At 32.1% G+C, this 20,239-nt stretch overlaps 1 protein-coding gene across 1 annotated transcript; it reads right to left on the bottom strand.

The window, feature by feature from the left end:
- Nucleotides 1–14,535: 14,535 nt before the first annotated feature.
- LOC133196498 (uncharacterized) lies at nucleotides 14,536–20,062 on the bottom strand. The gene is made up of 6 exons (XM_061332378.1): nucleotides 19,887–20,062; nucleotides 19,746–19,807; nucleotides 19,262–19,552; nucleotides 16,896–17,007; nucleotides 16,765–16,799; nucleotides 14,536–15,093 (listed from the first exon to the last, which is right to left on the bottom strand). Exons 1-6 carry the CDS (start codon nucleotides 20,015–20,017, stop codon nucleotides 14,636–14,638), a joined length of 1,089 nt encoding a protein of 362 aa, XP_061188362.1. The 5' UTR covers nucleotides 20,018–20,062; the 3' UTR covers nucleotides 14,536–14,635.
- Nucleotides 20,063–20,239: the final 177 nt, after the last annotated feature.

The raw sequence follows: 20,239 nt of genomic DNA, 5'->3' as shown, positions 1-20,239 counted from the left end.
CGACAACTTGAACGAAGACAAGCATCCCAACTGTAACATTCCTGTCGACTTGTCAGCAGAAGACTTACCTCTAAACAGCGGCGGTCTAGTCGACAATCTTGGCGAAAAAACACCTCCCACCTGTACTTATCCTGATGACAAGCTAAACGAGGACACTCTTAACAACTGTAGCAGTCCTGTCAAGAAGTTGCAAAAAAACACGCCTCCTTATTGCAATAGTCTTGAAAGAGATAAGTCATTGTGCCTACCTCGGGAAATTTGGAGTAAAATATTCCTATTCGTTTTGGAAATGGATCCCAATTCTAGGTTTCGTATCAGGAACGTTAATGGATTGTTTCGTTCAATCATTGATGCTAAACCAGGCCCAAGAGTATATATTTCACCAAGTCTTTTAACAAATATACCATCAACCATAAGTGTTAGAAGACTCATGAGACTTGCGGGTTCGTCTATTGGACTGGTTTTAGAGATCAAAAGAATAATTGCTTCCTCGGATTGGCATCATGCATGGATATGTCTACAGGCGACTGATAATTATTGGTCTGAACTAGAAGATATCTGGTTTAAAAACCGACCATTTTAACTCTGTTGATGTCATTGATTTATGACTAAAAGAAATATTTTCACCCAGCCTGCAAACACTGGCTATAAATCATGTAAATCTCTTAATAGTTGTAACCAAGACTTAAAGTAAAGCAAACTGAAATCTTTATAATCATCTTTATTATTTATTAGTCCATTCTTAGATCCACCACTGATGATAATGATGAAACATTTAAAAGTACCATGTAACAGTTAGCATAAGAATGGATTGGTATGACACACAATAAAAGATTACAATGCGTACCACACACACGAAGTATGAAGTGGACAAAGAATACATTTATTTTATAGGATTAGGATTATTAATTTCGCTTCGGGTCCATTCTTTTCAGTCCCAGAAAAAGTGGAATTTATACACTGTATTCTTCAATACTTGTTTCGCAAATATTTCCTCTTGCACAACATTATCTCATTGTTACGTTTTAACCCTGTATACAAACAGGAAATGGAGCAGATTTGAAATACAATAGTGAAAATTATAAATTTATTTCTCGATATGTATATCTGAAACGTTAACAGTGACATGTGTTAAGCTGTATCAAATCTAAAATACAAAGTTTCGATAAAAAAATATTCAAATATATTATATATATTTTAGGTTGACTATTCAAATCGTTGTATCAATTTAAAAGGAATTTGCTTGTTTCTGTATTTTCAGTAAAAAAAATTGGTTCTTTTAAAAAGATTTGAATATCATTTTATTGATCTCTTTGTCTGTATCTCTTTCTCTCAGCTATCTGACTGTCTGTCTTTTAAACATCCGGAGCTTAAAGAAGTTCCCTTGACTAGGTAGAAAACATAGTAAAACTCCAATATTTACCATTTATATAGCGCAAGGGCATATATAAATGTTTTGGCAAGTGATATCTCATGGTTCAGGAAAGGTGGATGTGTGTTTCTTTTAGATATGACAAACCATTTCTAAATTTTATATCATTTAAGGTTGAAACTGCAACGCTTAATGATACACTAGTGTGTATCATTAGTCGTCGACTATGTCGATATTTGCTTGTTTCATTAAGCGTCAGTGTTACTCTGCATTTGTGATGCTTAATGATATAATTCTATCACTAAGCGGCGATTTAGCATTAGCGGTTGAGAATGTCAGCTATTAATGCAATAATTTATGGCATTAAGCGTTGCAATTGCAACGCTTAATGCTATTTGTATCATTAAGCGGCGTTTTATCATTAGAGGTTGCTACACTGCTGGGAAGCATCCAGCATGCAGGAATGCATTGAAAGTGGGGGCAAACGAAAATAATTGTCTAATAAATTGATAATAAAACACAGAACTGATATGAAGTTCTTCATTTCTATAACTTAATTTTTTTGAATTTTTTTCTATTTTTTCCTCGTCCAAACGGATTTTAAAATTTTAAAATCCATGAACCAATTTAAAAAAATATCTTTCGTTTTATACATCAGCGCATATAACCTTTAATTTCATTTATCATATTTGTTTGATACACACAGAACGACCAAAGCACTAGAACAATCAGGAAATGTCTGAAGGAGCACATGTCATGCCATTAAATCTAAGCCTATGATAAGTATGTTTTTGATTTCATTTTTTTATCATAGAAATGCTGTTTCTAATCGAATCTTGATGCATTGTTAATAGCTTTTCTTTACTTAATTGAAAACTGCCTCACACATAACGATTAGAAACATCATATAAATAACAGGATTAAAATGGATTTTCAAACGATGCTATCTGAGAAATATAGCAATAAAAATAAGACAATCTGTTTTCTTGTGTTGGCTAGCTACTGAATAGTGCTTTCCGATTCAAATGGGATGAATTTATTTAAGCATTGAATTATTTTTTTTGAAAGATGTACGAGGGGTGATCAAAAAGTTCGCCAACAATCTCGATCTATATTTACTAAAACACAATTCAGATTAAATGAAATTTGGCACACATATAGTCATAAACATGTTCTATAAATAGCATATGATACGTTATGTTTTCTCCATGTTTGTGACGTCACAATGTAAAGATGGCGTCAATATGTAGATGACTTGTGACAAACAATGGTTGACTCAGTCGTACTCGAGCAATGAACGGCTGTAAAGTTTAACGTATATCTTAGAAATTCCTTTGCAGCAGCATTTAATAATTTGTATAAGGTTTCTGAAGACAAAAGAATTGCCTGAAGTTCAATCATTAATTGGATTGATTGTTGTAGTGAAGAAAGGGAGATGGTTAAAATTGATGTTTGTTCTGGTGCCCAGTGAAAGTAAGCTGGGGAAGAGATGTGGCCTTAGTTGAGCAGTTTGTTGTGAAAGATGGCCAAGTTACAGTTGGAAAAATAGTTGAATATCTTAACAATAATATAATTATTAAAACCTCGTTTACTTTAGACTTTGAACATATCAGATTAAAAAAAAGCGCTCACAATGGATAAACGACGCACCCAAGACAAAGGAGTCGGGTTATGATGGTCACCATGCTCATTCTAGGAAAAGATACATGTATCCTTATCCACCCATCCTATTGCTGATATTTTGGCCATTTGTGACAAATATACTATTCGTGTTATAAAAAATACCTGCATGGTAAGAAATATAAGACTCAGAAAAATCTTTTAAGGAAGCTCTAAAGACTAACAAAAAATGCTTTTTGGACTTGGAGAAAAATACGTCATATAAAGATATGCATATTGAGACTGTTTAGTTCAATTTCATCATAGGGTACCTGCCTTATTTCTGCAGGAAAAATGTTCAAAGACAATAGATTATTCGTGAAAAGAATCACTGTTGTTTACTTACATCGGGAAAATTAATGGAAATAATGAATTCACTTATTTATTCTTGGGCTATTATAATGCTAAGAATATTTTAATCTATAACAAATTGTGTGATTAAGTGTAAATAACCATTTTTCTAATCTTACTTCTAAGGGCAGATCACTCTAACTGCATAAAATTATCCTATAAGTAAAACTCTTTAGTGTGCAGTATTTAGAGCTTCCTTAAGTTTTGTGAACAGAACGCTACGGAACATGTCACATGACTGCCTGGATCACGTGATTCGCGCGTGGGCAGAAAGGCGGCAGATGTGTATTAAAATCGGAGAGGACTACTTTAAAACATTATACTGTAAACCATCTTTTATTCACGTGCGAGAAATATTCGCGAGTTTCGCGACCTACTTTAACTCGCGAATATTAATCGCCGCCAACCATTTATTTTGCTTTGTTTTTGTAGAGAAGGTTTCCTCTGTCGCGAAAATTAATCGTCGCGGATTGATTTCAAACGAACAAATCTCGAATAAAAGTTGACGCGAATAATACTTGGTTTACAGTAAACACTGAAATCTAATTTTATTTCTTTTATTGCAGTAATACACTTAGTTCGCGAACTGTTGATCACTCCTTGTAGTCTCGTGTGGAATGTAAATATTTATATTTGTGTGTATCATTCTAAGCATGAATGTTTCCAGTAAAAACACATGCATTTTTTTTTACATATCATCTGCAAACAAATTAAATATGTATTAGTTCAATAAAAAATATTCAGTCCATCAGGCAAATAAAAGATACCCTGGATGTAAACTTCTAACCGGGTATATACATTATAATATCACTCTAATAAGTTGTCATGTTTGTATTATTGAATTCTGATTCTAAAAAAAATGCATAAATGACAGTAGAATGAAATATGGAGATAACGAACAGTATTCAAGCTCACAAGACTATTCAAACAATACAAATCAAAAGCAGAGAAGACACGGACCTCTAAAACATAAAATGTTTAGAAGAATTAATTCAACTTCTTTGCAATAAAAATTTAGTCATTCGAATAATAAGCGCTTTTAACCCTAAGAATACATCCTTATATTATGAACTATGTTCTACTGTGAAGATTCGAAAATAAAATAACAAAAATGTTGGAATGAACACAAGCCAGCAATTAAACTAAAGCTCATAAGCAGCAAGATAGTTTTCATTTATCACTGTTTAATGTCTTTTTTCTTTTTCTTTTTTTTTTCTTCAAAAGATGCATTTTTATTTGATGGACCTTTTCATATCATCGGTTGAAGTGAAAATAGTGAAGATAACGAACAGCGATTAATCTCATAAATCCTAAAAACAACAAATTGTGAACAAGTAAGCATCCCCTGTCGAGCGGTTACATCAGCCATGAGCCTTTTTTACTAATTAGGTAAAGGGAGTAGTCCGTAGTCAAAATAGGCATAAAAATCATTGCCTAACACTGTCTAGCAATGTTGAATTAAATATCATATACCAGCTATAATTATCAACATCTACAATTTCTCATATAGCCCAACCCAACAATCCAACTTTATTCACGAAAAAGATAACTTTGATTAAGAATAGGGCTTTGAATCACTATATTTTTTATTAAAAAAAAGTTCATAATAAATATAAACAATGTTAGATGAATAATACATTTAAGGTATACATTTATAATACGAGAACCCCCTCAAAAACCTAAGGTGTTAAACAGGTTTTGTTGTTGTTTTTTTTTTCTTTTGGTTTTTTTTGGGGGGGAGGGGGGGTTTGTTTTGTTTTGTTTTTTTTTTTTTTTTTTTGTTTTGTTTTTGTTTTTTGTTTTTTTTTTGATAACATATTTAGCTTGTTAGAAAAAAGAGATACATGCAGGTGTAACAAAAAAGATTGTGCCAATTTCCATTTATTTGAAGGAAAAAAAACTAACCTCTATGAACTCGAGGTGTAAAGATGTCACGACATGCTAAGAAATAGAATATTTCAAAATATCCATGGCTATAGTTTGTCCCACATGACCACTTCAACCACATTTTTGAAAATATCAATCAATTTTTCTTATTTTCAAAGAAAATGGCAAAAAATATTAACATGTTATTATTTTCAAACCAGTTTGGATATACGTTATTCCACTTGCGACAAACATGGAAGACACAGTGTTTCAAAATCCATACAAATTTACTATATGAATTTAATTCCGTCATTGCTATCAAGTGCAAGAGGGATTGTCGTTATTTTTTTTTTATGAGATTATCCGAGTGTACCGTACAATTTGATTCCGAACTTGTTACACCATAAGGTTATTGGCGGCAATCGACGGAAAAATACAGATACAGTTGGATCCCTTTCTTATGTCTTGGTCAAATTTTCTTAGACTTTGAATTTGCTGCAGTGTTTATATACATGAACTCAAGGGTTCCTATAAAAACAAAAAGTTTGGAAAAAATTATCTATAATGTAGAACCCAGTTTGAAAGCCTAGATATTAAGGTATTTTAGATATAATGAAGAAGTGATGGTGTTGGTATAGTGGAACACACTAGAGTATGAGTAATAAATTCTCTAAAGGTTCTAGATTTTACATGTATTTGACATCCAATGAGAATCCACTTAGTGAACTTCTCTTTCACAAAATTTGATTTGATTTCAGATATCATTGTCCTTTATGTATATTTTTTGTATAATGAACCAAAGCATGCAAATTAAAATTTTATCATATCCCTAAATGCCAATGTAAGTTGTTTTTTTTTTCGAAAATGGATGCATAATGGACTGTCACGAACACAGCTGCAAATTAAAGAAAAATCGTGGGAACGTTTCCTTATTTGTCTCTATGCCTGATAGAATATGCTGTTATCCTTGTCCTTATCATGAAAAATATTTATAGATTGACGGATTGGATTGTCTGTTCTTTTACGTCCAAACAAACAAACTCACAAACAAACAAACTTAATTCCCTTCCCATACGTATTAAACACAGAAATTTCTTGACAGGAAAAAAAAATTAAAATCGTAAAATCTATTTCCAAAGCGTGAAAAACACCTATTTTGTGGTGGTGATGGTGGGGTCCACGTTTTCTAGGGGGGGGGGGGTGTCCAAAGTCATTTGTTATTTGTATATCCTTTTAATAACTCTGCAAACTTCGGGGGGGGGGCAGTCCGGACCCTCCCCCTGAACCCCTGGATTTTAAGACCAGCACTACTTAATTGGATTGACAATTAACATCAAGAGCATTAACCCTCAGAAAAAATGTTAAAGTTCACTTGTTTTAAACCAATAAATCACAAACGGTAATAAACACTTTAAGGATGTGCATTTGTAATATAAAACATGGCTATTGTCAACGGTTAGTAATGTACATTTATTTTAATCTAAAACCAGTTTTAATTGTTTATATATATAATGCATGTATAAAGGAGTGGGAGGAAATCATCGAAAACGTCAGGAGTACGATAGGAGAAGGGGGATCAGAAAATACAGATTCTTCAGTAAAGTTCAAACTAAGGAAAAAGGAAACAGCTAATCTGGAATAAATTTGGGGATTGTAAAGTTCAGTGTACATAATCACACAATAATATGTTGTAACGTAGTGTTAATCATTAGTGTCACTATACAATCAATATATTTAATTCATTAAATGTCATTAAATGTACAATCTGTATCTTCAACGTGATATAATAACGCACCAACAAATGAAAACATGTACGAATGAAGAAATGTTCAATATTTAGCAGCATTTAAACGCTTACATAAGGGTGTACAAAAATTATTATTTCTGTCTACATGTACATGTATGTTATTTTTTTTTTTTAAATTGACATCTGTGATAAGAGTTTCCCAATTTTAATAATCACTCAAATCGATATCTTTCGATGATGATATTGACATCGTTAGCATATATCTGTAATAATTGATAATAATTTTTAAATTAATATATGAGCTTGCTTCAGACTTCACAATTGAACTCTTTTTTATCAACGTGTGCATGCCATTGTTTTTTGATTGTCCTTCTTTGATTTTGCACATCCATAATATATTTGGCTGCTTCTTTAGATGATCTGGTCTTTTGAAATACACTAACAACTTGCAATCATCGGAAAAGCAAAACAAAAATCCTATTATTCAAAACATATCGATTAAATGTTAATGGCTGTTTTTTGGTTTGTTTTTTAGGAAAATTCCCCCCGGAAACCATCATTTTAAAAATGCAAATCACGAGAAAATTGACTAAATTTTGAAGACGTCATACCCTGGGTAAAGCTTGAATTGTGGTTAGACAAATTAGATTATATTACATAAAAAAAACAGTTTTCAACACGTTCTTTGTTAATTTATAGAATCTGTTTAAAACTTGTTTATGTAATACAATATTAATACAACATCTACAGGATTAAAATTAGTCAAATTGTAATAAAAATATCTATTTCTTTCTAATAAGTTTTTCACAATGTAGCATTATTATCATTATCAAAATAACACAAATTATTTCAGATCAATTTTGTTTATGAATTTCAAAAAAGAGAACAAAATCAAAAGGTCTCAGTCTGAGAGAGAGTTTGCAAAACTTTCATATGATTTAAGGCACTTTTTGGAACAAAACTAATGGCCGAAAATAGAAAGTAAAAATTATAAATATTTCTTTTTTTAGAAAGGCAGTCACGAAAAGATCAATTGGCTTACAGGGGGTTTCTGACTTGAAAAATGTTATATACAGAATTCCTCAACAAAAAAGATTAATTTTGTAAAATTACTATACAGACACTATAGTGTACTTTGTCTACTGAGTTGTTTACATCATGAACTTTTGTTTATTTGGGATCCACAACATTTGATTTCATTAGATTTTTCTTAGGTCATAAATTAAGATAGATATATCTCATTTTTGCCATAGAAAAACCATCAAAAGCTTTATCAGTCTGAGCATAATGGTTATATATAACAGTCTTTAATATTTATATTATCGGTTTCTTTTAATTGTGTTTCTTGTAAACACATATGGTAGCTGACAATGGTCCTCGATAAGTAATGACAATTCGTTAAAGTTAGCTTTAAAACCTCGGCAATTCCATTGAACAAATGTAGGATGATCCTCCCTCCAGTTTTATGAAGGAACATACTACGGACTGTCAAGGAAGAATAACATGGTGTAATGTCCATTTCCTCGAAGACCCCAAATTTATTGTGTAGAATGATAGCTTTCTTTTGGCCTCTGGGCAACCGATAGCTCGACTGCTTCTGCGCAGGGATGGGGTCGATTACTTTCAAAAGTAATCGATTAAAAACACAATTTCTTTTGATTTTAAAAGTAATCGATTACAAGCTGATTAGAGCCATTTTTAAAGTGATCAATTACATCTGATTACTTTTCCATCATGTAATCAAGATTACTTATTACTCTAGATTACATTAATTTTTTGTTAATTCTTTGTTAATGTTCGGGAAAGAATTATTTGGTTTGTATTTTTCACGGAACATCATAATTATATTAAAATCAATGCTCATTTTACACACTTCTTAACCACATTTAATCATTATTTACATTTAAAAGGAGGAGTTCAGACAAAATTTGGTTGCATGTCCTTATATAGATGATTGAGATAGTTTATCTGATCATCTGGTTTCTCTCTTATATGCAAGTAAATATCTGTGTCATTGCTGAGAAAAAAACAAACAAATTTAACCAATTTATCAATCCAACTAGACATAATTATAGTTAGAGGGATTCAATAGAAAACCGATATATATCATTGACCATACTGATATAAGCGATGAACCTTTCAAGTAAACTGTCAATTATTAGATGGTTTTTCTAGAACTAACACTTTGATTGGACAAGCATTGTTAGATCTCTTTTGTTATTACCCAAGCTGACCCAACTTAAGCACACCTGTGTTTTATTACTAGTGAATTGACTTGTTTTGTATATATATATATATATATATATATATATATATATATATATATATATATATATATATATATATATATATATATATATATATATATATATATATACAGACCCTGAAACGTGCTACTACCCCAAAAAAGCGTGTGACTTTCGTGCGCTTTTCGTTTCGTGCAAACCGTGTAGCGTTTCGTGTAAACCGTGCAGCGTTTCGTGCAAACCGTGTAGCGTTTCGTGTAAACCGTGCAGCGTTTCGTGTAAGCTCCAAAGCGTTTCGTGCAAACCGTGTAGCGAGCGTGCGAGAAGCGTGTGAGAAACGTGCGACTTTCGTGTAAGAACCCTGTGAGAAACGTGCGACTTTCGTGCAAGAATCGTGTGAAAAACGTGTAGGATTCATTCGGAAGTCATTTTATTTTAAATATGGATATTGATGGATCAACATGTCATTCTGTGTTGTTTGTAAGTAATATTATTCGCATATATTACCGGTGGTATAAAATAAAAATACGGAAACAACAAATTAAATAAAATTACTCGGTAATGTATTACATATTTGTTTGTTTTTCTTCCTTTTTTAAAAAAATAAAGATGGACATAAAATATGTTCAAAGTAATTAATTATATGTACATCAATTTAGAGGTATTTGATTCAATACATTTTTTAAAGGGGGCAATACTAAACATTTTTTAAAAAAGAAAATTCACCAAGAACCCGGTCTTGTCCTTTTCATTCATTCATTTGAATCTCTTCACCATTTTACAATTATGGTATATAAAGATTACAGGAACATATGGGTGATTAATACAAAATAATAGATAGATAAGGCAGGCGTGAAAAATAAAATACAAAATTTAGTGCGTTGCTATAAATGTGAAGTATGGGAATTCTAGGCCGGGGAGCACAGTTAATTCATTTTCTTTATAAACGAACATAATTTTCTTATATCACAAGATTGTGTTACAAATAATGTTGAAACGAAGAATCATTTATAGTCTTTTTATGCATACAATTGGTTAATAATTGTCACATAAATGAATTATAATTCACGTGCTTCGGCAAATACAGGGTAAATTATTTCCGGGGGGGGGGGGGGGGGACTGAGCTTTTGTTGTGAAGTGTGTTATATATAATTTTGTTCTTAAAGAAATCTATTGCTTTTTTTCGGGGTGCGCCCTATGCACCCCTTAAAAATATACTAGAATCTTCTTTACACATTACAACACTCTTCTTACGACAGTGATCAAGGTCATTCACAACAGCGATCACGGGCACCTCGTGCCGGGAACTGAAAACTTGTTCTGTTATTATCTCTTGTCAATCATAGCTAAGATGACACGGGACAATAACGATTGATTTTGATTAGTGAAATTAAATCGTTTTATTAGTATTTAATGGGTACAAATAAATACGGTCCGTGGATTTTATTTCTTAAATTTATCCGATTGTCTGTAAACAGTGAATTAATTTGCCAGTGTATTAGCGAATAAAAAAATATATAGAAATAAATCTTGAGTACAGTGTAATTATTAGTTGTTTTATTAATCACGCAATTACAGAGCATAATTTTTAGTTTTTAGGACATAGGACATGTACATACATGTATATTGAATGTATTGCTAAAAGCCGTGACTTTTGATTACTTTTTTTTAATTGTCTAGACGGGGTTTGAAATCAAGGATTTTACAAGGTGGTGGATATATTGTTTTTATTTGATAAACACAATGCCTCAAACGAGAACGATTATTTATCATTCTGAATAAAGTGCATTTAATGAATTACATGTATCTGGTCCCTCTGGATATCCTTTTATTTTCTTAGAATGGGCACCTGTTTCTATAATAATATTTCCCCCAATGTTATACTAACTGAAACAAGTGCCCGTTATATTTAGCCGTGTACAGATTCGAAGATACAACAGCAAGATCTCGGTAATCTACCCCCCCCCCCCTTCCTGCACAATGTAGTGTACATGTCACTTTTTCAAATTATAAACAGACCCTAAACTAATCCAATGAATATATATTTTTTTTTATAAATCAAAAAATGAATAAATCAATCAAAAATTGAAAAAGAAAGAAAAGAAAATCGATTCGCTTTCAAAAACCATACGCAATTTAATCATTTTTTTCTTCAAATCAATAACTGAGTTTATTTATCAGTAATGAAACGACTTTTTAATATCAAACTATAGGCTAATTGTAAAAACATTGGATGCTATAAAAGATTATGAATTACAAATATAATAATTTTTTTCAGTGCGTAATTTAGAGTCTATTTAAAAAGGTTTGTACATAGACGATGATAAGCATTTCACCGAGCGGGCACATACTCAATGATAACTACATCTGTATTAATTAATTACAACCGAAGATTGAGTATTTTACCTGTTAATATAGTACTGGTGTAGCGAGTTTTAATCTTAAACTGAATGATTGCAATTCTTAACTAATCTTTGATTAATCCGTAATAATTTAAATAAAGTCCGAGAGATTCCGAATAGATAATCCAGATCGAGGCCAAAGCGTGCGAGAATCGTGTACAAAGCGTGTGAGAAACGTGTACAAAGCGTTTCGTGCAGGCTTTCGTGTAAACCGTGCAGCCTTTCGTGCAAAGCGTTTCGTGTAAACCGTGTAGCGTTTCGTGCAAACCGTGTAGCGTTTCGTGTAAACCGTGCAGCGTTTCGTGCAAACCGTGTAGCGAGCGTGTACCGTTCGTGCAGCGTGCGTGTGGGGTAGTAGCACGTTTCAGGGTCTGTATATATATATAGCCACACAAGGTGATTTGCTAAGCTGCTTTTAGTATTTTAAAATTAATGACCATTGAATATAGATAATATGAGCGGATTCACTCACTGCCTGGTCAATGGAGCTTATTATGAACATTTATGAAGGCAATAAAAGAAGATATAGCTATATGTAGGCTATAATTTCGATTATAAATACATTTGCACGCTGAAAAATATTCACTGAATGTCATAGAAGACGATGATTCTATGCACTTTTTTAAATCGTGTAATCATAACGTAATCAAAAAGTGATCATGATTACAAGACTTTTTTCAGAGTAATCAATTAAATTACGATTGCATGTAATCATAAAAATGGATGATTACTGATTACTCATGATTACACCGCAAACTGTCATCGATTACAGCTTATAACCATTACTGATTACGATTTCCCCATCCCTGCTTCTGAGTATTTTTAGGGAGATCTTTTTTGTCTCCTGGATGATTATGATATACCTGCAGCTACTGAATTTAAGGCAGCAGCTTTTGGTGCAGGCATGGCTGTAGGGCCTGCAGAAGTAGGTGTTGAAGTAGATTTATTAATTTTGTCATTAGATAACAAATGTAATTCAGATAATGAGTAATGAGGTCTGCTGAAGGAAATCTTTTTTTCAGATACCTGTCTAGACATTCTTTCAAAGAGATGTTACAACAGTTGCATATAATGTCAAATTTGGTTTAGGAACACTTATCTGAACACGTAAACAGTTTTTGGCTTCTGGATAGGATTTTTTTCTTTCAATCTTTAATTTTTTTTTTTTTTTGGCATTTCTTTCTCTTTTTCCATGTTGAGTATTAAGAGGAAGCTATATGCTCACCCTTGCAGTTTTTGCCTTTGGGGTCTTTCAGACAACCTTTGCCACCATCTCTCTGTTCACCACACTTGAAACATGTTTCAGAGGTTTTACAATAGGTTTTTCCATCCCAAATCGCTGACTTTTAAAACAACGCAGCGGCTTTAGGACAAATATTTCAATTTTTATTTGATGTAGCTTAACTTTAATATTTGTTGGTAGTGTTGGTATGGCAAAACTCAGAATGTATATATTTGTCGGTTCAGTGTTTTCATATTTGTAAACCGTTTAACATAAACCTGAATATATATATATATATATATATATATATATATATATATATATATATATATATATATATATATATATATATATATATATATATATATATATATATATATATATCAACATGAAAACCTCGACGTATTGGTAATTTGCATAAAAAATGTAAAGAGGTAATAAAAAGACATTGTTAACATCAAAACTAAGGCATGTAAATATTATCAGCTTAGCATGACTAGCTAATTGATCAAGTCAAGCCAAACCTGACCTCCCGTCTAGATGAACATGGGACCGAAATGGAGTGTCGGTCATATGAGGTGCATTGAACCCAGCACCTGCAGTCCTCAGCCACCAGGATCCCCTCCTCCACCAACACGGTTCACAACTCACGGCAACCAGGTTGCCCCATTTAGTCGCCTCTTTCTACATGCAAGGGGTGCCAGGGACCCATTCTTCACAACGGGGTAGAGAATATAAGGTAAACATGCACATTTTGTCATTATATTTATTAGTCGCAATACAGTCTCTAAATTTATTGCAAATTAACTGTGATACTTTCTCCTTAATTTGTACCTTATCTGAAGCCTTTAGATCTTTTGATTCCCCCTCCCCTCTGCCGTCTTACTCCTATGGTTTCCTTGTTTCATAGAGGAATGACTCGATGTTTTCCTCCTACTCACCTAAATATTTCCTTGGATAAAAAGTATAGTCAATTATAGTATATTTGATAGTGTTTTAGTGCGATTTGATGTTGGGTAAAACATACTTTGGATGTACAGTAACAGTCCATATTCTAGCACTATGCACATGGAAGGTCGTCTGCTTTAAATTTGATATATCCTAATAGATGGTTCTTAAGATGATTCCCTTTCATGAGAGTTTAAATTGTTACAAAAAATAATTAAAATCAAAGAAAGTAAACCAATCAGAACTTAATACAGGACTGTATGCATGCGATTTTTTAAAATCAAAATAAAAAGACACTTTTATTTAATCCCACCTTTTCAGTGTATTTGAAAAATATCACATGTAAAGTAATTTTATTCTATATTTAACAAGTAAACAAGCACCAAATGAATATGTATTTCATAACCTCACAATACAGTTTCCTTAACAACTTTCTGAAGATCAACATTTTTAATTACATGCAAGATTTACCATTGGGGTCCAGAATTTTTTTATTTTTTTTTTTTTTGGGGGGGGGGGGAGTAGTGGTGGTTTTAAACTTATTCAAAATACAAAAATGAAAAACGGCGTGCATATACATGTCTACGAAAAACCTTTTTCGTGAGGGGGTTTGACACAGCGTTTTCTCAGCTTCTCCTTCATATGACAAGAAAACCGTGTTTCTATGGAAACAAAGATCATTTTAGGTCTGTTGGATTTTCATTTTATTTCATCTGTACTTAAGTAAAAACAGTTGTATGCTAAAAAGCGTTTCTTGATACACCTGCATATTATGAATTGCAAACAGAAAATAAAAATTCAATTATTCACAAACTGTCCTATTTAGTTGCTAGATGCCAGCTCGTATGGCCCGTATTCTTTTCCCTGTAAAGCACTGCAACATTCATCAACTGGCATGAGGTCAAACCGACGTTGTGTTGAGTGACGCAAAAGGGAGTTATTAAAATTATTACTCCATGGATCTTCATACAGTCTTTGAGTTGAGTTTATATGCATTTGTACACTCTCATTATTTAAATAGAAATTACTATCGTGAGTTTCTTGTACTCTAGCCATATTTCCCTCTCCTTCATACATAAAGTCATAGGGATTAAAATCTTCTAAAGACCCATCTTCATAACTGGCATGGACAGGACCGTAGTTTACCCTCAGTGTTAATGTACTATAACAAGGATCTTCACAGGTGCCGTAGAGTGGATCTCCAGTCGTATCTTCATTACTCTGAACACTATTTTCTCGGTTTCCTTCTTCCGTAATATACAAAGCATTATGAACACTGTCTTTTAAATAAAAGAAATGAAATATTATTTTCAAAGATTAAGTAGCGAGCAAATTCATCTTTTTCACCTATCTGTTTCCTACTCAAAATTAAATCAAATTGAACGAGACCTTTTTGTCAATAACAAATTAAAAAAAAAAAAGGAGAGCTTTGCAATGCCTCACTTTTAAATTTACATTAGGTTATTTTCTGAATTATCTTATGAGAGAATAATTATTCACTACAACAAAATTAATGTGAAATAAATTTGTATATTATGTTAATTTCATTTCAGATGAATATTTTCACTTCTTAATAGTACACTTTACATATTTATAATTAAATCATATGACGGCATAAAAATACAACAAATTTTTTTAACTTACTTTTATTGATTTCTGAATCAAAAAACTGTTTCTTGAATTTAAAGAGAATAGACGCAATCTTTTGTGAGTAACCGACATGGTCTTCTTTAGCTAAATATTGATCTATGTCTATATAAGATTTTAGAGATTCAATAAAGGAAATTATTTCAGTCTAAAACTTCACACACAAAAACTAAATTTGAAACCCTTCAACTGTATATGGTGATGTATCTAAACAGTGAACAATTCTCGAATGGGACGTAAAAGAACATGCAATCAGTCGATCAATCACACATAATAATGCTAAATTCGTGATCACGTCATTATTACTAAACTTACTAAAAGTAATTTGAGATGGAAAATATGTCATTACGCTTATATGTGTACAATATTTAAATTGTGATTTTTATTCTTAATTCAGATTTATTCAACACAGAAATTATGACACAATGGCATTTTTCAGTTACTGATCTAAAAATATTTATCCCATGTCATGCTTGATTTCTTTTATTCCTTTGTTTTATGTACTTTAAAGTCCATCTATCACCATGATTGTCAATCCTAAACATTGTAGTCATTATTAAATTTCTATGAAGATCTGCAAAACCGGGAAGCTGTACATGTGGTTGCATAACTTGAAATTAAAGCATATTGCATAATGTTTTGTATTATTTATTTGTCTGAAAATATTAATTTCTTTTGTCTATTAGTACATGTACCATTTTAACCAAAATGTGAAATGTTTGTTTGTTTGTTTGTTGTTCCCTCTCGAGAATTTTTCACTCATATGGAGACGCAACCACTTGCCGGAGGAGAGCTGCAAAGTTTAACCTATACTCGACACTAAGGGCCATTGAGCAGTGATGGATCTTTTTCGTGCCAGCACCTACTGTGACATGGGACCTCGGTTTATACAATCTCTCACCAGAGGGCGTATTACGCTTCGCTGGAGCGTAGCGGGATCGATAACTCTGGGTAGAGATTGCGGTTTAAAGGACCGGCAAAAGTGAAATGAAATTGGTATTTGGTTATGAAATAAAATTATAGCTCTCAAGGCGGGACTGCTTTCCTGAATCGGCCCTTAAATCCCAAAAAAGATTATCTTTCCTATTTTCAAAACATTTTCCTGTAGGAATATTATCTCTGATATGCTATAGCCTAATCTTAAGGCATTTATCCTTAACTCTGATGAGAAAATCCAGACCCCAAAAGTGGAAGAAGTTCAAAATGCACTAAACTGGAAGTACTAATTCGAAAGTTAGGAGCTACACTGTAGTTAGTTTTTCTTGCCTGGAATATGTGATAATTGTTTTAAATTATTAGCTTACCTTTCATTTCTTGTTTCTTTTTGGAATAACATTTTCTACAAGGCATTTATCAAAAACACAATTAGTACAGTATGTTCTTCTTCGTTTACTCTGAGCTAGACTTTTAGAAAAACAAAAAGAATCCATTTTACCTGTAAATTATTCCAAAACAGAGTAGTAAGCAGACAAATATCACAAAAGGCAGCACCTCAAGGAATACAGTTCTCAGGATTTCATACTCTTCATCGTACTTAGTGGTGGAATCTTCTTGATAAAAGAGAACGAAGACTTCTCGATGTTTAAATAACACATTGTTCTTTAATGAATATTCATGCGAATGTAGACAACTGACAGCTATGCATTCAATCATACAGTTTCCAAATTCCTTTATGTTCCTTTCTTACACCAATGAAATGTTTTAAAGGTGCAAGATTATCTTTTCCTTTACAGTATTGAACAAACACGTGCGTGTGTACCACGAATACACATATATTCAAAAAAGCTTATTATATAGGCGTTTATATCAACAAATCACTTCTAAATAATACATTTAATACACTTCTAAAAAAGCTTCTAAATACACTTTAAACACTTCAAATAACATACAATATATATAACATGAAAAAAAGTTATTAAATATGTGTTTCATTTATTCGATATAATTAATAATTCGATCATTAAGTGATTTGATGACACGAGCAATAAAATACATGTAAACGGATCTCATGGCACAATACTGTGCTTTTTTTCTATTTGGAGTGGCGATTTCGGCCTAGGTACATGTATAAACAGCTGTTTTGTAGAAAAAAAAAAAATTTCGGGGGATGGGGGGATAAATCAATTTTAATGAACGATGATAAGAGAAGTCAAAGCAAAAACAGTATCAAACAACGCTGTGTTATTTTTAAAAATAGCTATAGTTACTCAAAAAATGAATTCATCAAAATAAGTCTAAACAAAATTTGGAAAAAGATCATGAACAAACTTAATGTTTTACTTTGTTGGTCTTCAAGTTGTCAAAATGTCAATTCAAGTTGACATGCAAAATTAATTTTGCTCTCCAAGATCTGCCTCCTATACCTTAAGAACTTTTAAATGTACATGTTAATGTACTTCCGTATAAAAAGAAAAGTTATACCTCATATTCATTTTAAAAAAATAAAAAATGTGGAGCGTAATGCTTAATTTAAGTAATTGGGAAATCTATATTTCATATATTTTCTCAAGTTGATCAAGTTTATATGTACAAATGTACAAAAATATCGCGGACTATATTAAAGATTTTAAAGACCACATATACCCCAGAATTAAGCGCAAATTGTACAATACAGGTGTCATAAAAGTACTTCGGTTGAGGCTCATATCAAAACATTGCAGATGCAAAACATTTCCTGAATTATCCTCCCGATTTGGGCATTTTTGTATGAGACTGGAGGTGATTTTTTATGAAATGAGAAACTTCCTGTATTAACCAGATTCGTCAAAATTTAGGGCGTGCTTTACTTTTTGTATAATGTATTTGAGTGGGGAATGATTAGGCCCTACACTTAATTTTCAAGCACTTGCTTGACTTCGACTGAAACAAACTTGCGTGCCTTGCTGGATGGCTATGTGTTTTTTTTTTGTACTAAGATGTTTATAAAGAACTGCTTTACAAGATCTAAAAAAGAAACATCTCAAAAGTTTAATAAAGACAAATTCGAGTTCAAAGTTGTGCATCCTTAGTAAGAATATATAGCAAAATTTAATGCTGTAGTGCAACCAACAAGCAGTGTTATGTTATTTTATTCCCGTAATTTTTTTAAAAGAATTTGTTAGCAGATCTAGATAAAAGTTGCTAGCTGTGTGTTATTTGATTTGGGTTTTAAAAAAATCATTTACCCTACCCCCTAAGTTTTGTAACGTTATTTTGTCCAGGATTAAAATTTCTCTGTAGGCTATTTATTTTGTTCCTAGAATCTTTGATTTTGAAGAAAGAACATTTTCCTCACTTGGATACTCTCACTTGGATAATATATTATCTTCAATAAAAATGACAAAAATTTTAGTCTTAATAATTTATTAATTCAAAACATCAAATCGGCTGCATACTAAGCCATGTGCTGATATACTGGATCTATGTCAGGTGATGATGCTTTATGAAGATGCTGCTGTATGCGCTATAATAAGCAGTAACTTATAACTAAATGTAATCTTACGGAATTAAGTTATCTTGTTCCATTATACTGCGTTGCCAAAACAGTCTGACAAATTTGGCATAAAGCAAAAGACATGGTGGCAATACTCAAATTTGTTACACTAGCATTTCAGCTCAAAGCTTCGATCTATATAGTTAAAAATTAAGAGATTTCTTCACGCGAAAACGCTATACTGTCTTCGGTAAAACAAACAAAATCGTTAAATAATCAACTTTTCAGCTTTAATACAAAATGAACCTTACCCCAACATCAAACAGACATTTTGGTAACATAATTTTTTTTTTCAATAATTCGTTCATTGTAAAATCAAGATATATTACCAATGTCGATTCCAGCGATGGTGACTGCTATTTTGGTGGTTTTTTCTGTTGAAGATAAACATTGTTCTGTGAAAAGGGTCTGGTTAGTGACACTCGTATCAATTTCATTTTCGGTGACATTATGGACCATCGTTGCGTTACCAAAACTTTCCAACAGATTTGACACACACCCACATACGTGGTGACAGTACTCAGAGTTGTGACACTGGCATTTCCTCTGACATCGAGGACCATAATAGTTTTCAGGACAAATCAAACTGCAATTATAGCCCCTGAATCCAGGTCTGCACTCTTTTTATTACCGTGGATATATTGAAAAGAATTAGGTAGAAGTATGAAGGTAAAATAAATAACAATTTAAATACATATGCAAAATATAAGTATCCATACTAAAGAAGCCATTCAGGCAACGCATTTTATTTAAACCTCTGAAAAGAGTTTACGAAAGCTTTGTAAACATTTTTGTTGACGGAATCTAACTTACCAACACACATGTTATCTCTTTCTTCATAGGTCGGACAACAAAAAGTTATTGTAATATTCTCACTATAAAGAAAGACAAAAATATGAATAATACTAAAAATGAACACTTTGGTTGCAAGGACTAATTGTTGAAATCAATTACCTCTCAGATCTACATATATTTTCTCCAATTAATGCCTTTGCATAAGTTGAATAAAACAGAATTGGGAAAAGATCCATTAAGTTAAGAAATCCACTAATTGTAAGTATCAGATTTACACAATGGTGCATCATGAAGATAGAATGGATAAACACAGCGATGTCTTAATCAACATTGACACTCCATGTTTTAACATGAAACTATTCCGATACACGGCGGAAGTTAATACCAGTACAGTTTGTACTTTACATGAAACACGTGATAGCATTTAAAACAGCCTTTAACGACAGGTTCTATTTGAAGTCAACATTATCGCAATGACCATGGAATTCGCGAAATGTTGACTATAAAACAAG

The sequence above is a fragment of the Saccostrea echinata genome, unplaced genomic scaffold, assembly GCF_033153115.1.
Source record: "Saccostrea echinata isolate AGI-Se365-2 ecotype Australia unplaced genomic scaffold, CSIRO_AGI_Sech_v1 ptg000030l, whole genome shotgun sequence".
NCBI lineage: Eukaryota > Metazoa > Mollusca > Bivalvia > Ostreida > Ostreidae > Saccostrea > Saccostrea echinata.
The sequence above is the reverse complement of the archived record's forward strand: the minus strand, read 5'-3'. Positions and strand labels throughout refer to the sequence as shown.